Source organism: Carassius gibelio, chromosome A1, assembly GCF_023724105.1.
Source record: "Carassius gibelio isolate Cgi1373 ecotype wild population from Czech Republic chromosome A1, carGib1.2-hapl.c, whole genome shotgun sequence".
Classification (NCBI taxonomy): Eukaryota; Metazoa; Chordata; class Actinopteri; order Cypriniformes; family Cyprinidae; genus Carassius; species Carassius gibelio.
The window spans coordinates 34,702,763-34,724,413 of record NC_068371.1 but is presented as its reverse complement, the minus strand read 5'-3'; the positions used below and the strand labels follow the sequence as shown (position 1 = coordinate 34,724,413).

The 21,651-nt window shown below is 37.1% G+C and overlaps 1 protein-coding gene and 2 long non-coding RNA genes across 5 annotated transcripts; 1 reads left to right on the top strand and 2 right to left on the bottom strand.

Moving 5' to 3' along the window:
• Positions 1-176: 176 nt before the first annotated feature.
• Positions 177-8,994, bottom strand: LOC128018569 (SPRY domain-containing protein 7). 3 transcript variants are annotated; one of them, XM_052604176.1, is made up of 7 exons: positions 6,796-8,994; positions 4,354-4,441; positions 4,127-4,203; positions 3,585-3,701; positions 3,316-3,482; positions 2,854-2,956; positions 177-1,196 (listed from the first exon to the last, which is right to left on the bottom strand). In XM_052604176.1, the coding sequence occupies exons 3-7, from the start codon at positions 4,158-4,160 to the stop codon at positions 1,099-1,101; spliced, it is 519 nt and encodes a 172-aa protein (XP_052460136.1). In that variant the 5' UTR covers positions 4,161-4,203; positions 4,354-4,441; positions 6,796-8,994; the 3' UTR covers positions 177-1,098. The 3 variants fall into 3 exon arrangements, with proteins under 3 accessions (XP_052460136.1, XP_052460127.1, XP_052460118.1); XM_052604167.1 differs by having other exon boundaries at positions 4,127-4,441; XM_052604158.1 differs by lacking the exon at positions 6,796-8,994 and having other exon boundaries at positions 4,127-6,255.
• On the top strand, positions 6,252-11,018 carry LOC128018584 (uncharacterized). Its single transcript, XR_008184915.1, has 3 exons — positions 6,252-6,407; positions 9,894-10,058; positions 10,511-11,018. It is a non-coding gene; the product is annotated as an uncharacterized LOC128018584 (long non-coding RNA).
• On the bottom strand, positions 10,797-21,651 carry LOC128018589 (uncharacterized). The gene is made up of 3 exons (XR_008184916.1): positions 21,430-21,651; positions 17,083-20,730; positions 10,797-10,916 (listed from the first exon to the last, which is right to left on the bottom strand). It is a non-coding gene; the product is annotated as an uncharacterized LOC128018589 (long non-coding RNA).

The following is a 21,651-nucleotide window of genomic DNA, read 5'->3' as shown; positions in this document are numbered from 1 at the left end:
ACCCGTACAGTAGACGTGCGTCATCGTGAGTAGACTAGAGATTGCGCAAGTTTGCTCATCTGACATGACGAGTACGCCAGTTACGTACGTAAAAATGCGTCATCGCGCAGTACAGTGCGCTCCAGACAGGCCTTTGAGTCATTGAGCAAAAATTCACATTTTAATAGAAACAGGAACATGTTTAAGTCTTATTTTATTGTAAGGTAAATACAAAGTGTTTCTGAACAAATGACAGAAGAAAAACCGTTAGACAACGAAGACCTGTCAGCTTAGAACATACAAAAATGACATCATGTTCAATATTCCCTTATTTATTGAAAACAGTTTTGTGATCAGTTGTAACAATTAATAGAGAAAAAATACTTTATTAAATATCTAAGGTAAGGTGCAGAAACCGCAATAATGAGAAGACAGTGTATATCAAACGCAAGATAATATGGAAAATACAACCAAATATAAACTCCATAAAATTTTAATATATGTGTTTTTGTAGAGCTTGTGTAAAACCAAGTCATTTTGATGTATATGGAGAGTGCAGCTGCAGGTCATACATCAGACAGACAACAAAGAAATCAGACAAACAATAAGAAGAACAGAGACAGTATTTTAAGTCAGTATCAGCATTTCAGGTCAGCATCACTTAGTTCTCTTGAAATGCATAAAGCATAAAGTCATGATTGTCAGCTGTAATATGTTACTCCATTATTGCCCATTTTTGTATTCAAACCAGCCTTAAAACACAAATTCATGGCCTGGTTTCACAGACAGGGCATAGATTAAAGCAGGACAACAGTGCACTGTTAATACTGTACATCAGTAAATGTACAGTGTTTGATTAAGAGTAAACTAAAGATGTATGTTTTGAGATCAGTGCACATACCATTATTGGGCAGATGATATAATACAATTCATCTGAAAAACGTAGAATGACTTTTTAAACTAAGTAGTAATGGCCAGATATGTGTAGGTTTTACACGAGTCAAAATCACAGATGACATTACTTCAATTTCTTTCAGTTTTCTGAGCCACACAATCTTTGGAAGTCACTCATGATCATAGCACTTCAAATCCCAGCTGTGGAGTAGCACATCATGATCTTTAGAAGATCTGTTGCTCAAACAGAATCTTCTGGTAGCCTTGCGGAGGAGGATGGTAGAAGTCACTGAACTGGCAATCCAGAATTGCACTATCATCAACTGTGAGGGACAAGACCAAGCCACACAAGTTCAGATGTGTTATTTAATAATAAATTCTATTTCAAAATGCAAGAATTATGAAAAGCTACCAAAAGACTTATGTTTTAGGTAATTCTTAGGCAACTCAATTTGGGAAAGTATTTAAGAAAAAAGGTTGTCATCTAACTATGTTATATAAAATCACATTTTGAAATAATCACATTTTGTTGCATTGCATCTTAAAATGAAGACAGACACAGTTTTTGTTTTATCCAGTTTTTTTAATCAATATTTATTTATATGTAGTGCAACTTATAACATCCAGAAAAAAAAAATGAATCACTGATTTGGAAAAAGGATATTCCCCTTGTGTCAGTATTTGGTTAAAGCACCTTTTTCTTTAATTACAGCCTTTAGTCTGCTGGGATTTGTCTCTACTAACTTTGCACATCTAGACTTTGTGATATTTGCCTGCTCTTCTTTGCAGAACTGCTCAAGTTCAGTCAGTTGATGGTGAGCGTTTGTGGACTGCAGTCTTCAAACGTTCCTCAGATATTCAATGGGGTTTCAGACTCTGACCAGGACATTCAAGGAGATTCACCTTTTTCTCCTTCAACCACAGTGTGCTCAGTTTTGCTGTGTGCTTTGGGTCACTTTCATGTTGGAACCCTCTTCCTATTGGCAACCTTCTGGCAGAGGGCAGCAGTTTTTCTTCAAGAATTTGACTGTATTTTACCCCATTTTTCCTTCTACCCTGACCAGTGCCCCAGTCCCTGCTGCAGAGAATCTTCAAGATGCTTTATGTCGTGACTGCATGTGACCTTTTTTGAGGAGTAGCTTTTTTTCCTTGCAACCCTCCCATACAAGCTACATTTGTGAAGAATTTGTGATATTGTTGTCACATGCACACAGTGACCACTCTGTCATATATTGCTGCACCTGCTTCAGAGTTGCTGTAGGCCTCTGAGCAGTTTTTCTCCTGGCTCTTCCAGTTTGGAGTGCCATTCTAATCCATGGAGGGTCTGTGTTGTAACAAACACCTTCCACTTCTAAATAATAGACTTCACTCTGCTTCTAGACATTGATAAAGCCTTAGAAATGTTTTTGTATCCATCTCCTAACTTGTCACCCAATAGTTGATTGTTTGCTTCAGTTGCACTACCAAGGACTGAAAGGCTCAGTTAAAATGCTGTCAAATTACCACAGATGATCTCAGTTGAATTGATTGAGATTACGAATCATTTTTAGGAGGTGGGTGATCTTTTTTCAAACTCAGATATTCTGTTTTAAATTTTTTCTGACACGTTGGTGTTATATCTTTCACTTGGATGTCATAAGTTGCACTGAGTAATTACAGCTAGATAAAACAAAAAGTGTGTCCATCTTCATTTCAGGCTGCAAAACAACAAAATGTGATTTTTTTATTTTATTTGTGTGTGTGTTTGATTCTTTCTAGACCCAGCATAAACACTGTGCGACGCTGGAATCAAAGAACATTAAAAGACTGATCATCTCTATGCAGTTCATCACTAACTACAGGGTAACAGAGAATACAAATCTAATTTTGTAATCGTGTTATCATGTAACAGAGCACTCCTGTCTCACTGGCAACCAAAGAAGATGTTAGTGGTTAGTTATAGTCATTAAAAAAAAAGAAATAATGCTGAAAAATACTTACCATAAACTACAGGATAAACAGTCCCTCTAATACCTGACGCCGGACAGTTCATATTCTTCCCGTTTAAGTACAAATTCAGCTCCACGTGGTCATACGTAACACCCTACACACACAAAAATGGGCAAAACCAGAAAATTTGATACATGAAGCTATTATACTGAAAATTAACCACTGCTTTCATGAAATCCATCAAAGCTCCTGTCAGCATACATATTAGTGCTAACAGGTTTCCAGTTTGCAGATAACCCAGTAAACTCAGTATGAAATTACAGTCAGGTGGTATGCCAAAATGAAGTATTTAATGAGTCTGTAACAACACAGTTAAGATCTCTTGTTATTATAAAAAGCAAAACCTAAATGGAAGCACAGTCCAACATTAAATGCTTCTCCCTTTACCAAGCACACATAAATATTTATATTTAGCAACAAATCCCATATGTATTTAATGCTGCTAAGACTCACCACAATGTCTCCTTCCTGTGGTAAGCTGTTTGCAGGTAATCTGTTCTTCTCTTCATTGTTGTGGTACACGGTGCCGTCTTGCCGGAGCACAAGGCTGTGCAGGTCTCTGCCCATAGGGATCTGGTTCAGATTTGCTTTCTGCGTCGCCACTCCTACTCCCCAGACACCTGCGAGAGGCCAGGTTCACAAAGTCACACCTAACAACTAAAATCAAGTATTGAGTGATTTATCTAACTTACATGTAAATGCTTGCATGCATCATGTCTTACCTGCGGACTGAATCTTGAACTCAAAGTAGCTCTTGTTTTGATGGAGAGGGGCGTTTGCGATGCAACCACCAGTTCCACATATGCGTCTTCCACTCTTTACAATGACAACATCAGTACCTGAAATATAATGGGGGGGGGGGGGTCCAGTTTTCACATACTTAATTAACAGCATAACAAATCAAAATAGTTTATTATAATTTTTTCCTGCTTCATGACGTTGTGAAATTGTGCACGTTTTCATCCTTTTTCAAAAATGCTATACATTTTGTGTCATTTAACTATTGTTTATGAAGTCCCCTTGCCTCTTCTCATTGAATTATATACATGTCATTATAAATCTCAAACTCAAAGAACTGTAAATACACTGATATGTCAAATCTGGTAGCATTAAAGAGATCATAACACTTCAATCATTGTATGGCGAAAAAAGGGTTTTTTGTTTGTTTGTTTTTAAGGACAGCCCTGTTTATCAAACCGTTTATGCCGTACTCAAAATGTTTTCCGTGAATTTAATGTCTGAAATGTCAGATCTTGACCCTTACCCATGTGATGAGTGTCCAGCTGAACCGTGGGCATCTCCTTCAGTGTTACGTGGCCGCTGTTATTGTCTTCACAACAGCTGAAACAGCATGAAACCAAAGCCGCCATGATAGTGTTTCTTTCACAAGTATACCCTTACAGTTAAATTATGTGGTTATGTTCTATTTAGTTGTTATACGAGGTTATTGGTGCTACAAATCATGGGAGATCATTTTCTCATTCCCCCTACATAAGCTAGCAGGATATGACGCAAAGGTTCTTCTTCTTCAACGTTTAATGGTGGTTGGCAAACCAGCGTTCGCTGCGTATTCCGCCGCCTATCGATGATACATTGATATCAGGAGAGAGAGAGAGAGAGAAAAAAAACTGTTATATAACATTATTGCTTTCAAAAAAAAAAAAGCTTTATAACCTTTATAAGACTACTGTTTAGTAGTTCATTCTGCAAAGTTAAAGAGTTTATCCCAGCATATATTAAATCCTCTTTAATTGTAGTCTTTGTCTTTCATATGAATACAGTTGATCAGCATATGCTCTGCGCTTTCTGTGAGTCCACATTTATTATAACACTGCCCAGAATCATGTTTCCCTGTGAAGTGATTTGTTGAGAGCAGAATTGACCAATTCTCAGACAAGATATAACTGTATATTCCTCTCTTTACACCACTAACTCTAATTGTTTTGTGTATTATGCAAATGCCGTACTTTATATCCGTTTTACCATCTCTCTTGCCATATTTTTGTAAAAGATGTGAAAGTTTTTTTCCTTTCACTTTAATAAAATATATTATAGTTCAACGGCGACCTCTTGTGAACATTCGACAGACTGGCAATTACAGAAAAATCTGTCGTCAGTTACTCCCTCAATCCTTTCTTTCTTCTGTGAAACACAAATCGATATGATTATGAATAAAGTTAAGCATTCACTCTCATTGCTTTTTATACTTTCAAAATGAATGGAAGAACCGGGGTGACTACCAAGACTGTGCTTTACTGTTGTGTAAGAATTAGAGTAAATAATGACAGCGCTATTATTTTGGACAATTTATCGCTATAAAGTTCACCCAAATTGAAAATTCTGTCATGATTTACTCACCCTAAAGTTGTTCCAAACCTGTTTGAATTTCTCACAGCCACTGAACACAAAAGAAGATATTTTTTTAAATGTAACCAAACAGATGATGGCAGCAGCGTTGCACAAGATCCCGGGCCCTGTGCATAGGCAGTCCTGATGGGCCCCCATGAAAATATCAAGGTAAAATAAAATATATATTCCAGACTTTTAAAGGGCCCTCTCTTCATTTGGGGCCCTGGTAATCAGTACTGGTTTTACCCCCAGTCCAACGCCCCTGGATGATGGTATCCATTCCAAAATCCTTTGGAAGTCAATGGCTACTGTCAACTGCATGTTTGCCAGCATTCTCCAAAATATCTTCATTTGTGTTCAGCAGAAGAAATAAACTAAAATGACAGAATTTAAGTTTTATGGTGAACTATCCCTTTAAACCTGTAAGACTGACCGAGTTATTACCTCACCAAACATAATGTCACTTAATCGTCAGGTAGTTTTGGACTTGCTGTCTTTAGGAGACACCATGTTTACATCAATCTGTCAACTATCAGACCGTACAGGTAACAGGGTGAAAGTATGATACGATAGACCAATGGTTAGACTTTGGATTTATGGCATTAGGTGTACAAGTCTGTATATGTGTGCAATCACACTGAATGTGCGAGACAAATCTGAGGGATAACGGTCGATGTGACCTTAAAAGCTTTTAACCTGTTCTGTGCCCCTCAGTCACAGCTGTGAAGGTTTGCATAGCAACAACCGCGCCGCTCAACATTAAGGGGGGATCTATATCTGACCAACTTCTTTCAAAAACGAAAATGTATCTTTTCTTGAGTTCATATGTTTTCTCGCTCTCATATCAAAGACACGTTAAAACAACCGTTTTGTAAGACGCTTGTTTGTTACTCGTAATTCGTAACTTCGATTTAAACTGTTGTTGTTTTTGACGTGCGCTAGTGTTGAAATCTGCACAGCAACAAGCGCCATGATTGCGTTTTTTGAGTGCCCTGGTTACTGGCGCGCGCGGTTTCTATCCAATAAAAGAGCGCGTGAGATTGTGTTCACAGTTATGCGGAGCAACTGTTTAACCCAACATCTCTGCTTTTCATAGGATTATTGCGTTATTGTAAAAAATATTTATTTTGACTGACATCACCTTGTCCTTTGGGGTGACTAGTAAGCAGATGTCGAGGTAAATGGACAAAAGGAAGGTAAAGTAGGCACAGTGTCTCATCATATTCTTCCTGTCGACCTTTTATTTATTGACGTTATATATATTATGATTTAGCTTAAGCTAGTTTAATAATTAATAAATAGACGCTGTCTTGTAATGGCAAGAGAATGGTTTGATTTACTACTTTTTGTACAGGGTACAGAATTACACCAACTTTACCGGATTCGCCATGTTTTGATTTTGAAATGCAGGTTATGACAAATGAAGTGAGGTTATGTAGCGATGTTGGTTTGCTGTCGCTGTATAAACTAGTTTAGAAACAGCGAAGAGATGATCAACACGGGTCCATTCACTCATCCGCTCGCCTCTAGCCTTTTGAATGATAACAAATCCGTTATTTTCAGAACTGACCAATCAGATCTCACCAGAAACCTGCGCGTTGCTCAGCTCTGACACTCCAACTGATGTTTCTGTAGCAATTACCGGCTCCGATCTCGCCTTACCTGCCAAGAACAGCTTACTCAGTAGGGGGAAAAAAAAACGTATACAGCCAGTTTGGGTGCACTATGAACTTCTCTATGAAACAAGGCCAACTTAGCTTCAGAAAGTGTTGAGTGCGAATTCATAAGTACAGTATTTAAGCTCTAGTGCAGCCGATGGAAGGGAGTGAAGTAAGAGCAAAAGAAAGTGACGTGGTTTCTGCTCTATTTTCTTTCATCGGTTCGCTAATTATGTCCGTCATGCATGTCATTCGATAGCATCGTTGATTTCACATGTTTTATTACGTAATACGATGTAGAAGTGGATATGTCATCAAAGGACTCATGATCGGTCAAGTTAGGGCACCTAGTATCGGCTTTGGTTTATTATTATAACGAATCATTTTATATTCAGATTCTGACACATCCAAGAATACCAGTGGCACCAAACCTTTCTTTAAACCAAAGTTTCACGATATAAAAAAAAGAAAACAGTGTTACATAATCCTAAATGACCAATCAAAATGACACAAAATGAAATAATGTTATAGGTTTAGGTTTCATGTATGTTCTACCTACAACGTAAGAGTCAGTGCATAGCCCCACACCAATAACTTTTTTCCTTGTACAGAAGGACATACACCTCCGGTGATTTTTATCACTGAAATCAGCTGTATGGCATCCTACCACCGAGAATCTAAAAAGTGTTTTATTTATTTATTATTATGCGTCTTTAATACAAATCAATAACCATTAAGGAGAATCAGTGTAGCTTTTCAGAGCAGTTTTACTAATTAATGGTACGAAACGGTTTTCTACGAACAGATAGATATTCACTATCAAAGTGTCAAGCGGATTTTGAGTGAATGATCCATTTAAATTGAGTTGATGGCCAGTTGCACGTATTTATTTATTTGTAGTTTTTTTTTTTTTTTTTTGGGTGGCAAGAACAACTGCCATCAGAAATATGAGTCCCGGAGCTGCGCTTCGTCGTTCAAGATAATCAGGCTTTCTTTCAATAAATTATTATTTTTTAATTATTAAGGCAAGAAAATCTGCCTGTACTGAACGACCCAGAATACGTCTTGTCGCTTCACATCCGTTATTTCAATTCAGGTTCATTCAAAAGCGAATAGTGGTGTGGCTGGATATTAGAGGAATCGGTCACTTAAGAATCAAATCAGTTAAATCTGAGCTAACATTTAGGTTTGTCTCAGTAATTTTTGGTCATTCGTAAGCTATTACTTGAGGGAACAACTTAGTGTTTCGAGTTGAAGTGCTTTTAGAGGTTTTATGTAGATTCGCATTTTTGTCTTTCATTCGCTTATTTGACAGTTTTTGGACAGCTGATCCAGATGAACGCAAACTTTTCTTAATCTTGGCCTGAGGCTGGACTCGATTTGAAGAATGGTTTGGTTTCATTAGTATCGCCTGAGCCTTTCAGCAGAGTGTGTAAATATACTTGATATTGACGATTCTTACCAAGCGAAAGAAACGCGAGAATCAACTCAAACACTTAAAAAATACCAAAAGGAGCCGATCTAGATGAGATTCTGTCAGCACCCCTCCCATTAATCTTAACCTAAAAGAAACGGGGTGATCTGAAAACTTCAAACCATTTAAATTTTCCCAGAAGATGGCGATGCTGCGTAATTCAAAATGTGTAAATAAAGACGTCAGGTACATTACTGATAGGATGATGCTTACAACTGTTCTCTAAGAAACGTTTCATCTATAACAGTAAACTAAAAATAAAATGTATTTTTATTGGAATTTGGTGAGAAATGAATGTGGTTAGATGTATGTATTTGACAGAAACTGCAGTTCTCGCACAACGTGGCCCTGTACAAAAAAAATAAAATAAAAAATGCTGATTGTAATGTTTTTTTTTTAAAATTGTATATTCCTTTATTGCATTTTTATATGTACATAAATTGTTTGAATTAATTTGAACTTAAACTCTTATGCAGCTTATGCGATGTTTTATCACATTTCATGTCAACGGTTCTCAGCTCAAAAGCGTTTAAAACACCGGTATTTCGACAGCATGTCATTAGTCCGTCGTTAATCTTCTCGTGCTCTCCTGATGAGCCCCCCGCAGACGGGAAACGGCCCGCCTAACTCCAGCAGCACGGTCAATACTGGAGGATTCGCTAGTGCTTTGACTCCAATATTTACGTGCTGCTACAGCCAGGCAGCCAGTCAGTCACAAGGCCAAGTTCAGGAGACTCACAGAAACACGGAGTCTTGCTGCTGCTGTTGTTTTCGCCTACTAGACCTTTCTCTTCTGTCTTTTCATCCGTCTGAATCTGAGGTGCGCGTCTGTCCTGTCGTTCTTGCCGCAGCACAGTACGGCCTGCATCCCCGTTATAACTCACAAACCATTCTGTGCTGCTACAGTACCGACAGGCCCCGCACAGAGCGCGCGCACACGCACTCACGCGAGGCGCGCGCCCACACAGACGCACACACGCTCCTCGTTTCGCAACCTGAAAACATAAGATCAATACAAGACAATGAGTTATCAGTGTCAATATGACTAAAAGCTCTAATGACATTTTCACAAAATGACTTCGCGGGCAAAAGTAACTTGTTGAGGACGTTAGAATCAATAATCAAAAATAGAGATAAAATACCAAGCTTGGGGCTTGTGGCCTTATTTCTCACTTTTGGTTTTGCTATGCAAATACAGCATGTCATAGGTAACTGATATAATCATGTATGAAAAAATTTGAAAATGCATTTATTTCAAGTAAAGTTATTTATTTTTTTGTTTTAATTGGCAACCACACAAAAAAAATGCAGCTGACAATGTCCAACTTCAAGGTCAAATGCATTGTTTTTTTATTTAAGTTTGTTACATCATGAAAAGCAGCCCACAAATGCCAAACTTAAGTAAACATCTCAGTTTTTAAAGATATAAAATGTTTTATTTTCAGAAATGTTATATAATGTTACATTGTGCACCTTACACTCATATGACCTTAACACTTTTTTTTTTAATAACTGTCTTCTATTTTTAACAGTACATTTTTATTCCACAGAGATGGGTGGACTTTTCTGGAGAAGTACACAGTGCTCAAAATCTTTGTGCATACTTTTAACTCTCTGGTCAGTTGGGGTAATTTGGTACCTATTCTGAGAAAAACATATTTCCCACTGTGTTACACGACCTGCCTGTCTCTCACTGATCAAATCACTATTACCAGGTAAGTGTGCACTGTGATTAAAAACTGAACTGGATCATACCTTTATTTAGAGAAATTTGACAAAAGCAGTAAACTTCAAAAACCAACAACTGTTATTAAAACATGAACTGAATCATATTTTCAAAATTATTTTCATATTCAATATAAGAAAAAAATTGCAAGTAGATTCATTGAGGTAATTCAAATCAGTCAAGACATGCATTTTTAAAGAGCCATATGAGTAATCTAAACAACAAGGTTTCATACAGTTGTGTCTTAAACCATCTTTGAAATGACTGTTATGTAGGGGTGTTACAAATAATTTACATGATGTTAGCAAAGTGCAAAATAATCGAGCAAAAAAATAATAATTTCACACATGACTAACTTTCAATATTTATCATGTTCTATTTCTGATGTAAACCCACAGGTTTCTGTTTCGTTCAGTAAACACATATGTGCTTTTGTACCAGGTGACCCAACAGTGACAATAAACTTTTGGTGTAACAAGCAAGAGGACAGGGAAGCATCTGCTGTCTATAAGGGTAAAATTACAGGTTATGAAAAGAAGCCCATGGACCTCTGGGAGAAAAAAACGTGTTCCCTGACAAAAGCCTGAAATCTCCAACATTATAACATTTACTTATGTTGTCTGTATGATTTTCCCATTCTTGTTGTTTTGTATTTTTTAGGCACTTAAAAAATTCTTTATACTTCATGGTATTTTTCAATTAAAAATAATAATTCAACTGAACCATGCTTCTTATAAGCTATATAGTTAAAATGGTTCACTTACACATGGTTACACTTAGTGGTGTACTTCCAGTTCTTTGACTGTGTCACAGCTCAGTGTCATGCCGTGTGTTCTACATTCCTTTCCTGGAGAAAACAAAATTAAAGGAAAATTTATAAAGCAAAAATTCTAGCTTTTATGTTCCTTAACAAAATGACAAGTAAATACAAAGTTTAATATCAACATAACATGCAGTTTTTTTTTTAACCTTTAGTTTTCTTGCACGTGTACATTATTTGAAATATTGAAATGAATGCTGTATCTTCTAGTAAATAAATCCTAGTGTTATTGTTTGTTACTGTGTGTGAGAGTGTGTGTGTGTAAGAAAGGAAACCCATGCCCAACAAACAAGACCAGAACAGTAACAAACCTACGAAGAGGTGTTTTCTAGAAATTACATAATGTGTGATAAAACATGGTTTAATTAAATGTAAAGTTAAAAAAGTATTATATTTAAAAACAACAACACACTTGTCAATTACAAATACAAAGGACAAAATCAAACCAAAGGACAAACAGTACAAAGTACATTTTAATGATGCCCACAATATACATGTAATTTTAAGCAGTAGTACTAAAACTTAACTTTAAAGACACACTTGAAATAAACTAACCTTAATGGGTTAGTCATGTAGAAAGAAAAAAAGATTAATCATCATTTCAGCCTAAATACCGAGCAACATCAGAATAAAATGATTTTACTCCAACAAATAATTTTTTAAAATTGTAACTTACTATTGAGTGCATTTGATAAATTCAATCCATAAAGGCATAAAACTCAGTGATGGTTTTCATGAAATGTATAGTCTCAGTATCTACTGACTCACAGTGACTGTCTATTATAGGGTAATAAAACCTAGAAGGGACAATGAATTCAACAACATAAAAGCCCATTAAAATGTATTTAGTTCTTTTTATACATTCAAGTAATATACATTGAATGTTACACTTCAGGGCACATGTGTACATCAATTAAAAAAAAACAATAGTTAATAAAATAGTACTTGTGTACTGTATGAATAACCAATAGTTAATTTGCTAACCGAAATGACACACTGGTGATGTGAAGGAGTAAGTCTGATTAGTGTATTTTTACGAGAGTGCAGCTAGATGTGCTGGTCCCTGTAACTTTGTATGCCAGAAGTTAGCTTCCTACCACAGAAAGGGGAAGCTGCTCCCATCAGTTAACTTGCTTTTACAAGAGTAACAAGCAAAGGGGGCACGAGAGCACACAAGTGTGTGTGAAAAAACATTTAAAGACACAATATCTGCCCAATGGGACAGCATAAAACAATCCTGGAACTAAAGAAACCAAGTCTGACATTTTTAATCCCACTCTACACACAGTTGACAAAAATAATAATAATGAAAAATAATAATCTGTGCATAATCAGTGTACTCTTGAAAACATCTATACTTAAAATACTAGAAAATACAATATTTCATACATAATAATAAAAAAAAAGGTTACAAAAAGTTTGTAAATAAAGATTTGCTGATATATTTCAAAACAAAGAACTGGAAGCAGAATACATTAATCTTATAAATATAAAAAATTGGATGCTATATTAATTAAATATTTTTATTTCACAATTTATTCTTCAACACACAGCTTATAAAATGTTTATGTTGTTTGGTCAGTCTTAAATGCAGCACATTTCAGATTTTCAATTTGCGGTTTTGTGTTGTTGTTTTTTTTATTTTGCAAGGTTCATTCGTATTTCTTTACAAATTGTGTTTAGATGTACAGTAAAGCTTCAGACTATTATAGATTGACATGAAACATCACAGTACACTACAAACACAATATACAAGTTGTTTCATATTGCATGAACGAAACGTCACTAAAACACTTCAAGCACTTTAACTGGAAGGAGTGGGTGGAGGTGGGGGGGGGTTTCCCTGGCCTAATACCTTGACAACAGCACCAGTCCCCATAACAAGTGCATTTGCCTTGGTAACGTCAGATAGGGGCAGCCCCCTGGCAGCACATGTAGTACTAAGAAGAGCTTACAATGAAGAGCTCTGCTGTTTGGCATCAGACAGCTCGACTGGCGCTGTGTTCCTCTTAGCAGATAGCTTTGTAATTGACACTCAGATCAAGATTTTCATTTCTGTGTTTTGCATCTTAATGATCATTTACAAAAGGACACACACAGATACACACCCACCAAGAATCGAGAGTCCTGTGATCTTGCTGGGCAAACAAACACACGACACTGAGGCCCGAGTTAGGCCCGAAAATTATGTTTAATACCGATCGGTTTACTACTAGCAAGTGAGGTTATGAAATCAAAAGCCCCCGCCCCAAATGTTACTGACATTCAGGTTTCATGATAATAACACAGCCAAGTGACTCTTCTTATTTTCCCTTCAAGCTACTACTACTTGAAACTACATCAACCAACGTCTTTGAATCCTAAAGGCCTTTCTTTAACTTTGTGGCAAGAGGCACATTGAAGTGAGCTAACACAAAGAGGGGGGAAAACACAGCAGAAACCTCAAACTCATTTTGGGACCAGTTCTGCTATCGCATTAACTTCAAAAAGCCACTATACGATGTTTACAGGCAAAGAGATGTTGACATTAAAATGAGCTAGAACAGTACAGGCCTGTAATACTATCTACAGGAGCTGCTGCTGCTGCTACTCAAAAGATGAAAATGTGATGCCATTGAAGTCAATATGGCACCAAAGTATTACACAATGCGAAATTCCACGATATTATTCATGTCAGAATCGACATGAATAATATAAGCCGTGATGGTGCCTCAATTCATGCACAGCAGCAGCACAAAAACAACTAACAATTTTTATTTATTTTTTTCTCATACAGTATACTAAATGCCATTCAGGGTGTAAGACAAAGGGCATCATCTTATTGCTAAGGTTAAAAAAAACTCAATTTGAGTGGAAGCCAATAGACAAAGATATTCCACCTTTTTTATTTTGTTAGTATATTTTCATGGCATCCGAATTAAAAGGAACAAATAATGATTCGAGAAAAATCATAAAGTTAAGTAACAGGCCCTACATGTACAGAGTTTTTCATAATGGTGTGGGATGGGGATCTGAGTCAAATGCAATATTACATAAGCATTAAAATAAGGGAAAAAATGCATTAAACACTGGGCATATAACAGGGACCAACAGGGTCAGTGGTATATGCTGTATGTGACAAACACAGCTCCTACAGAGAACACATCTAAGGGTTTCCATTTGGATTTGGGCCAAGAGGTTACAAGTTTATATTATAACTGTGGGAATGAATGACACTTGCAATACACATCATAATGAACTAGTACAAGTCATAAAGAACTATCATGATTGTGATGAGTGTCATGGTCACAGAGACACGAGAGAACAAGCTAACGCTCACTAAGATCAAAGGTTACAGCAAAATTTGGAAAATTTCTTTGTAGCAAATTTGTAGCAACAGGGTGAAAATGCAGCTGGACCTTGAAAGGGTAGATTCAAGTAGAAAAGTGTAGAAAGAGTGTTTTACAAAATATAACATTGTTAATAAAATGTAACAACCTGCTTTTAATAAAATGACTTCCAATAATACAATCTTTTGCCTTGAGGATTTTTTTTTAATATTAGTGAGTGCTAAATTAAAATTAAAAGCAGGATTTAAAAGTGCTAAAAAAAAATGTGTGGAATGTTACTTTCTTTCTTGTAAGAAGTCACCTCTTATTATTAAATACCTTGTTATCTAATGTCTGTAAATAAGCTAAATAAATATAGGACTGTCCCAAACTCTGCTCCGCTTGTAAAAATAAAACTAAATACGTTAATATTTCAAAATATGAGTGGCTGGCTGAGAATGTGCATTAATTTGGGCCTTGTTGGCATGCTTTTGTCATTGTCCATCGTACTTTAACACACATCAGCCAACGTCTTGAGTGGTTGATATAAAAAAAAAACACAAGCCCCGTATAATGCTGTAAACTTTAGTCCTAATCTGAAGACAAACTCTATGTAAAGTGGTCGAAGTGGGTCATCGTCATAATGTCCAGCCTCGCTCACAATAGACCACTAAGGGATCACCTCATGACCACAATTACACACTGACATGACAATATAAATACACACACACCCGGGTATTTTTAATCCTCCTCACACAGACAAGCTACAAGTGTGACAATGAAATATCTGTGCAAAATGTGCAAGTTACTGTTTTTTTTGTTTTTACAAATAATTACTCATATTTATTTCTTTGTATAGGAGTGAATGAAGAGACTGAACAGTTGTTGTTGTTGTGGCTGGACAATCAGTAAAAAAGCCATGTCACCATGACAATATCTGTTTTATACATTCCTGATATTCTTTTTCTAGCTGGCTGGAAGCCGTATGACGTTAAAATCTTACTGACGCTTTATATTAAAAGATATATGTTCAACTGTCGTTTTTAAATATTTTTTTAATAAATGAAAGTTTTGATTAAATGTGTGTGTGTGTGTGTGTGTGTGTGCAATGTGTCGAACATTTAAGTAGCCAACTTTATTAGGTAACTATTACCAGTTTTACAATATATCCACTGTAAAATCATACTATAATTATAAAGACTTTACACAGTAATTATCATATTTATATAATTATGCACAGATACAAGGAATTCCCATGATTTGTGCCCAGTAATTTTTTATTTTCATTACTTTTTTGTTGTAAAAATCATGTTTGTGATTGGTGAGCAAGCTCTTACACTGCATTGTGGTATGACTAGGCATATATTAAAACATTTTTATATTAATTTGCAATAAAAAGTCCACTACTGCTCTACAGAAGAAAATGATCACTGCCTAAATGAATAAGTTTATTTTAAAAACTTATCAGAACTATTCATATTTTTTCCAATAATTCAAGTAAACTGCCATACATTGCACTGAGTGATGAAAAAAACACTCAAAGTCATTCAAGGCAACAATATTGTCCCTCTGACACAATGTAGAGCCATAACCAAAGAAATATCAATTCTGATTCTGATTAAAGTCACACTTGGCCTCAAAAATAGTTACAGAGTGAGTGGACGACTTACACTACATTAAAGTCTGACTAAACAAAATTACACTTTTGAAAAGTGTCTACAGCTGTTTGGTTTAAACAGCTACAGAAAACAAGCTGTGGACCAATAATGCCAATAGTTGTTTTTTTTTAATAAAGGGTTGTGTGACTTATAAAATATATTTAAAACATTTATCTCTAGGTTAAATTTGTCTGATGACTTGTTTGCCTATGCCATAACTGTATCAAAAATAATGAAAAAAGTCACAACTTTTGGCTCATTTGAATGTCCACGAGACAGACTCCCAATACACACGCAGACTGAAAGAGAGGAGAGGAACACACACCTCAGCTATTCTGCATCTGACATGGGCTTTTTCTCAACAGGCCTGCATTTTCAAATCCACCCCCACAGTGGTTCAAGGCTTACTTTTCCATCCAGTTGCATACAAAAACTGCACAGAAAGTTATTTATTATTTGAAAAATGGAAACAGCCTCTGACATTCATCAAAGAAGCTGAAAAAATACAAGTGGTGCTACTGAACACTAATAATAAACGTATCAAGTAATTGATTTTTTTAATCAGATATTTATTGAAGATCAGGACATAATAAACGTTTTCGTATTTTGTGAATAATACAAATAAAATTCGAGCGTAAATCCACCAACTTGCAGAAGAAGTTGAAACTGGCCAGCTTGTAACCATATTGCTGAACTCCAATTCACATTTCTAAGAAAAGCTGAGAAGCAAGAATCTCTCTTTCTCCTGCAGACGAAAACGCGTCCTCTGCCCTCACAGCACTAGATGCACAAAAAACGCTACATTTCACTATTATTTCACCTGAACACAAGGACACTCGACGATTTATAATATCCAAGTAGTAAGGTCAGCACAAAACTCTGGCTCATGGGTAATTTGTGTCGATTTTTATAAGTTAAATAAAGACCACAGTTGTCCATTCAGTCTAATTGTAACATATTACGTTGGACGTCTCAATCAAGAGCATTACACTGTCACCGCGTCATCTTACACTAATAATAATAATAATATAAAATAAAAACTTTTTTAAAATCAATATAGGTTTTCGTGCTTGGACTTATAAAATGGCGCAAAGTATTTAACGTTGCCCTAAAAAATGCTTTAAGGCAGTTTCACGACAACGTGGTCTGTAAAAAACAAAACAAATGACATTCAAAGTCAACTATTGTATGTCAAGCTCGACGAATAAACAGTTTCAAACATCTTACCGGGTAAAATGCTTGATGTGTGTCCTCTCTGATCTGAGTTCAGTGTGTGATTCATCACAGATTCGGACTGAACTGCGTGTATCTGCGCAGCGGCTCGTCCGTTACTCCCGCTCAAAAAGCGACGTCAAAAAGCACCAAAATGACAAAACCTTCATCACCACCGCGCTGAATCCCAATCCTAAGACCCTCTGGTATTTTTCAGAATTTTTCTATATTTTTGGCTGGGTCGAGTGTTATTTTTACGAATTATTTTTTTTTAAATCGCATGTTTTCCATATTACGCAGCTAGCTGAGCGATAGCCCCCTTTTCTCCTTCGGCTCCACGGTCGGATCGTATTGGTCACTTCTGTGCTCGTCGACACCAGATCGCAGGCGGTTTAGCTCTCTAGACGTGCTCCGACCGTGCAGTTTTCCCCACATTCAGATAACAAGTCTAATGTTTAAGACGATGTGTCGCGCGCGCTGACCCTCTATGCGCGCGCTCTCGGTGTTGATGTTATCGCCGCTCACTCGAAAATGGCGCCGAAAGTGACTCTCCTCATTCAAATCTGTAAGAGCCGCCCCCAGCTCGCGTGTGCATGCCGGGAACATGGACTTGGAGAGCGGTTTTGAAGGTGGGAGATTAGAAAGATTTTACTGAAAGAAACATTTCTTCATCACCCTTAAATTACGAAACAATCTTACAATATTCTCTTAAACTGCGCGTTGAGAGACGTGCATGTGTTTAAAGGAGAACAATCCCGTGTGTCTCTGCCAATTGAGGGGAGGCACCCAAATCGGGAGAGATAAGGAGCCTATTAAAATAAAAAGTAGCCCTTGGCTATCTAATGCTTGTCATTTAAGCTATTTCATCGACTACTTCCCTTCCAGCTCCCTATAGAGAAACTTATGTAAGGTGTCCTTCTATATAGGCCCTATGCAAACTGATAGCTCAGCCTCAGTGGTGCTGTAAAATATCCATTCTGTTCAGAAAGAGAGGGTGATATGACCTGGTTTTTCTTCAGCAACTGCTTTGTGACACACTTGAAAGCCCAAATCTTAATACTGCCCACTTATCCAAACACAGATACTCTGTAGTAGATACCAGCACAAGATTTAACCCATTTTTTGTAGTTTGGGTGATTAATTAACCTACTAACATTCATATGCAGAAGTATAAAGGCTGTAATAATCTGACCGAATCTACATTACACCTATGGCACCTTGCAGCCAATAGATACTAATAATCCACAGTTTATATTTGTGTATGTCAGAATCAACCTTATCATGGATCCCAGCTTTGTTATTGTTCGATTACATATGAATATTACAGGGCTGTGTAATCAGCTAAAAGATGTTAAGCTAATACAGCATGAATTGCAGTCAAATACATGAAGCATGACGCTTTTGGAAGCATATATGAATAATAACCAAATGCACACTTTCAAAGACCTTTGTATACACATAAAGAGCTAAGTTCACTGGCAAACAATACAACAAATAAAGGCCTATATTTAAGGCCCTGTCTCACAGCACATTTTATCTACATTACTGACTAATTTCTGACTCCATGACTCCTGTATCATCTCATAATGCAAGTGTAGCAACAAGGTTCCTACTGAAGTTTAACACACTCTCCATTCACAGCTTGAATCTCTGAATCAAATTAAACCCTCTTCCTTCACATTTAACATCAAACAACTTTTGAAATAGACACACACTGCAGGCCTTCAAATTATTCCGATACATTCGGTGAAAAGATACAGGATGTTAATCTGATTTACACATTCTTAGATTTTTCTGTTGGTGTGTTTTGCCATTAATTAGATGTGTGGTTTTATTTTGCAGTTTCATGGAAATTAATGTTACGAGTTATCAGTGTAAAAGAAAAAAAAATAAGATGAAAATTTGCTGAGTCAGCAAAATAGGTTATAGCAGACTACAATTGTTGGATATATGAAAGTAGAAAAGTTGTGTTTTGTTGTACGCAGTATCTGCTACAGTTTTTTACTTTAAATCCTTGACCTGTTGTATAACTTATTCATGACTATAAACTTTAACCTAAAAAAAAAATGTAATATGCTTTTCTGTTTTTGAAATTTATGATCCTAACATATTAGTAATTAGCTGTGCACTAGTAAGGACAAATACGTGTGCTGTGCACCCAGTGCCCTTCAGACCTTTTTTTTTTTTTTTTGTAGGGGTGTGAAAATAGGGGCAGTTGTAAAGGGTGAACTTGAGTGTGTGTGTTTATAAAAGGGTTTTGTTCTCTCAATGAAGGGTCTCGGACCCCCAACCCACCCCAAAGCTGTCTGAGGCAGCTGTACCCATGATCTCTTTAGTATGAGGGAGGGGGTGGGAGCATGTGAGGGGACAGCCCCCACTTTAACAGAGGCCAGAGCCTACACACTTAAGTAACAACATCCATCAAAAGCCAATAGATGCCTGCAAGTCAAGTCTGAGAATAAAACAGCAACCTTTGACCCCTGTTAAGTGGGCCGGCCTAACAAGACACAACCAAGGGCTCATGCTGGTTTGTTTGGTTTAACTTCATTTATTAGTGACCCAAAGCAGGAGAGATCTTGCTAAAGTGAATGGTCTCTTTCCACATGGCTTTACAATATAAAAACCCTCTCTAATTAAATGCCTTGGAATATTTTGAATGCTGAGAGTATGAACACAAAATAGTTCAGGTTTATTCCTAAAATATTTGACATCACCTCCTAGAAACTGCACAAACACACTTTATCTGAATTTTTGTTTCTGGCATTATAGCCTGTAAAATGTTGTACCTATCACAAAAGATGCTGTTTATATGCAATGGAGTGCACTGGCAATATAATTTCAGTAAATTTAACATCATATACTTAGTATGTTGTATGGCATGAGACTGATATTCATTCAGTGATTATATGTAGTAGTTTTATGTGATAGCTAACTGTCTTGACTTTGTAGAAAGCCATTACATGATATTTAATCAACCCTGTCTAAACATATGACATAGCCTACCACTAACTATAATTATGGCATTTTATGAAGAGCACCAGCACAAAATTACAAGTTTTTAGAGATATAATGAACTGATCATTGCAAACAGGCTCTCTGAATAGCTGAAGTCATAATATATGACTTCATTACTTATTTTTAAGTTAGCTTGGGGTTGCGGCATTTGTATTATTTGAATGCGGTGAGTTTGGACCACACGATAGCTACATCAACGTCATTATTACTAACAATTTACGAGCATCTAGAAACATCTTAATACATCCAGCAGAGCAACCGGTCAGAATGTTAACCAATGCTCTGCTTTTGACAGTGAAGGGGAGGCGACTGTGCAGAGACAGATGGATAGGCTACAAAGACACAACAGAAAGAGCAGCCGCTTCAGCGGTACGAACTCAAATCTAACCGGAAGTCCCGCCCCTCAGCAGCGTTAACTTCGATGATGTAACCTCTGTCCAAATTTAGAATGTTGTTGATGCCTCAGAAGTTTCTCCTCTGGCTGAGAGCGCTGTCGATCACTCGACGTCACGGCTATCCTGTTATTATTGTAAACAGTCAAGCCGTTCTTTTACTGTCGTCCTCCACCTCACGAAATTCTCCCCCAGTCCTTTGTTCGCAAAGTATCGGATCGGCACTACCACCAACAGCACAGCCATCGTTTGGTTGCTGAAATAAAACGCGCTTGTTTATTTTCAGCTGTAAGAATGAGCAACATGTGAGAATATATTGGTTTTGAGACACACACCACATCTTCGTATAATTTTGGAGCGGCGGAATGAAAGCGGAAAGCAGCTTCAGCGTAGCTGAACATAATAAAACCCGGCACTTCACTGCTTGGCTTTCACTACAGCTTTTTGTGCTCGGTGATGAATGTATACGCGCTCGAGACGCTCTTTTGACATGCTATTCAACCTTAGCTAATGCACGAAATTAATTAATCGTGGAAAGTGTCATTGACGTTAGGATACTTCTACTTTAATCCCCAACCACCCACCCCCCGCGAGAGCGCATCCATCGCCTTTTGTTGAAACCCTTCACGAAACACAAAAACATTCATTCAGAAAATTAGCGCCTTTCTTTTCCGTCCTATTATTAACAACTGTGCGACCCGCGGTTGTTTACCGCCTCCGCTCATACATAGCCTATGTGAATTTTAGATAAGTCCGATAATGAATCGTAAACAACACGACAACTTTCGTCCTCAAACATTTAAATCGCACAGCCAACACAAGAGATAACACACTGTGAATGGCAACTCAACGACAACGCTTCGGTCCGTCGTATTTCCTCTTATGAAGCAGGGGAGCGCGAGCAGAGCTGGAGAGATTGGATATGGGAAAGAAAAGGATGGTTTATGATACTTACTTCAGGCTTGGAATAACCTGGGAAAGTGCAAATCCATTTTACGCGTAGCCTACGTCGAGCCAGAGAAGCTGTGGGAAATATATTCCGGTAGAATGCCGGACCCATCAGAATGTCACTGAAGCTCTCTATTATTGCAATTACGCCAAGCTTCAAGGAAGTTGTCCTTTTGTTCCAGCATTTATACATTGCGTCAATGTTGCGAAAAGAGGAGGCGGAGCGGTG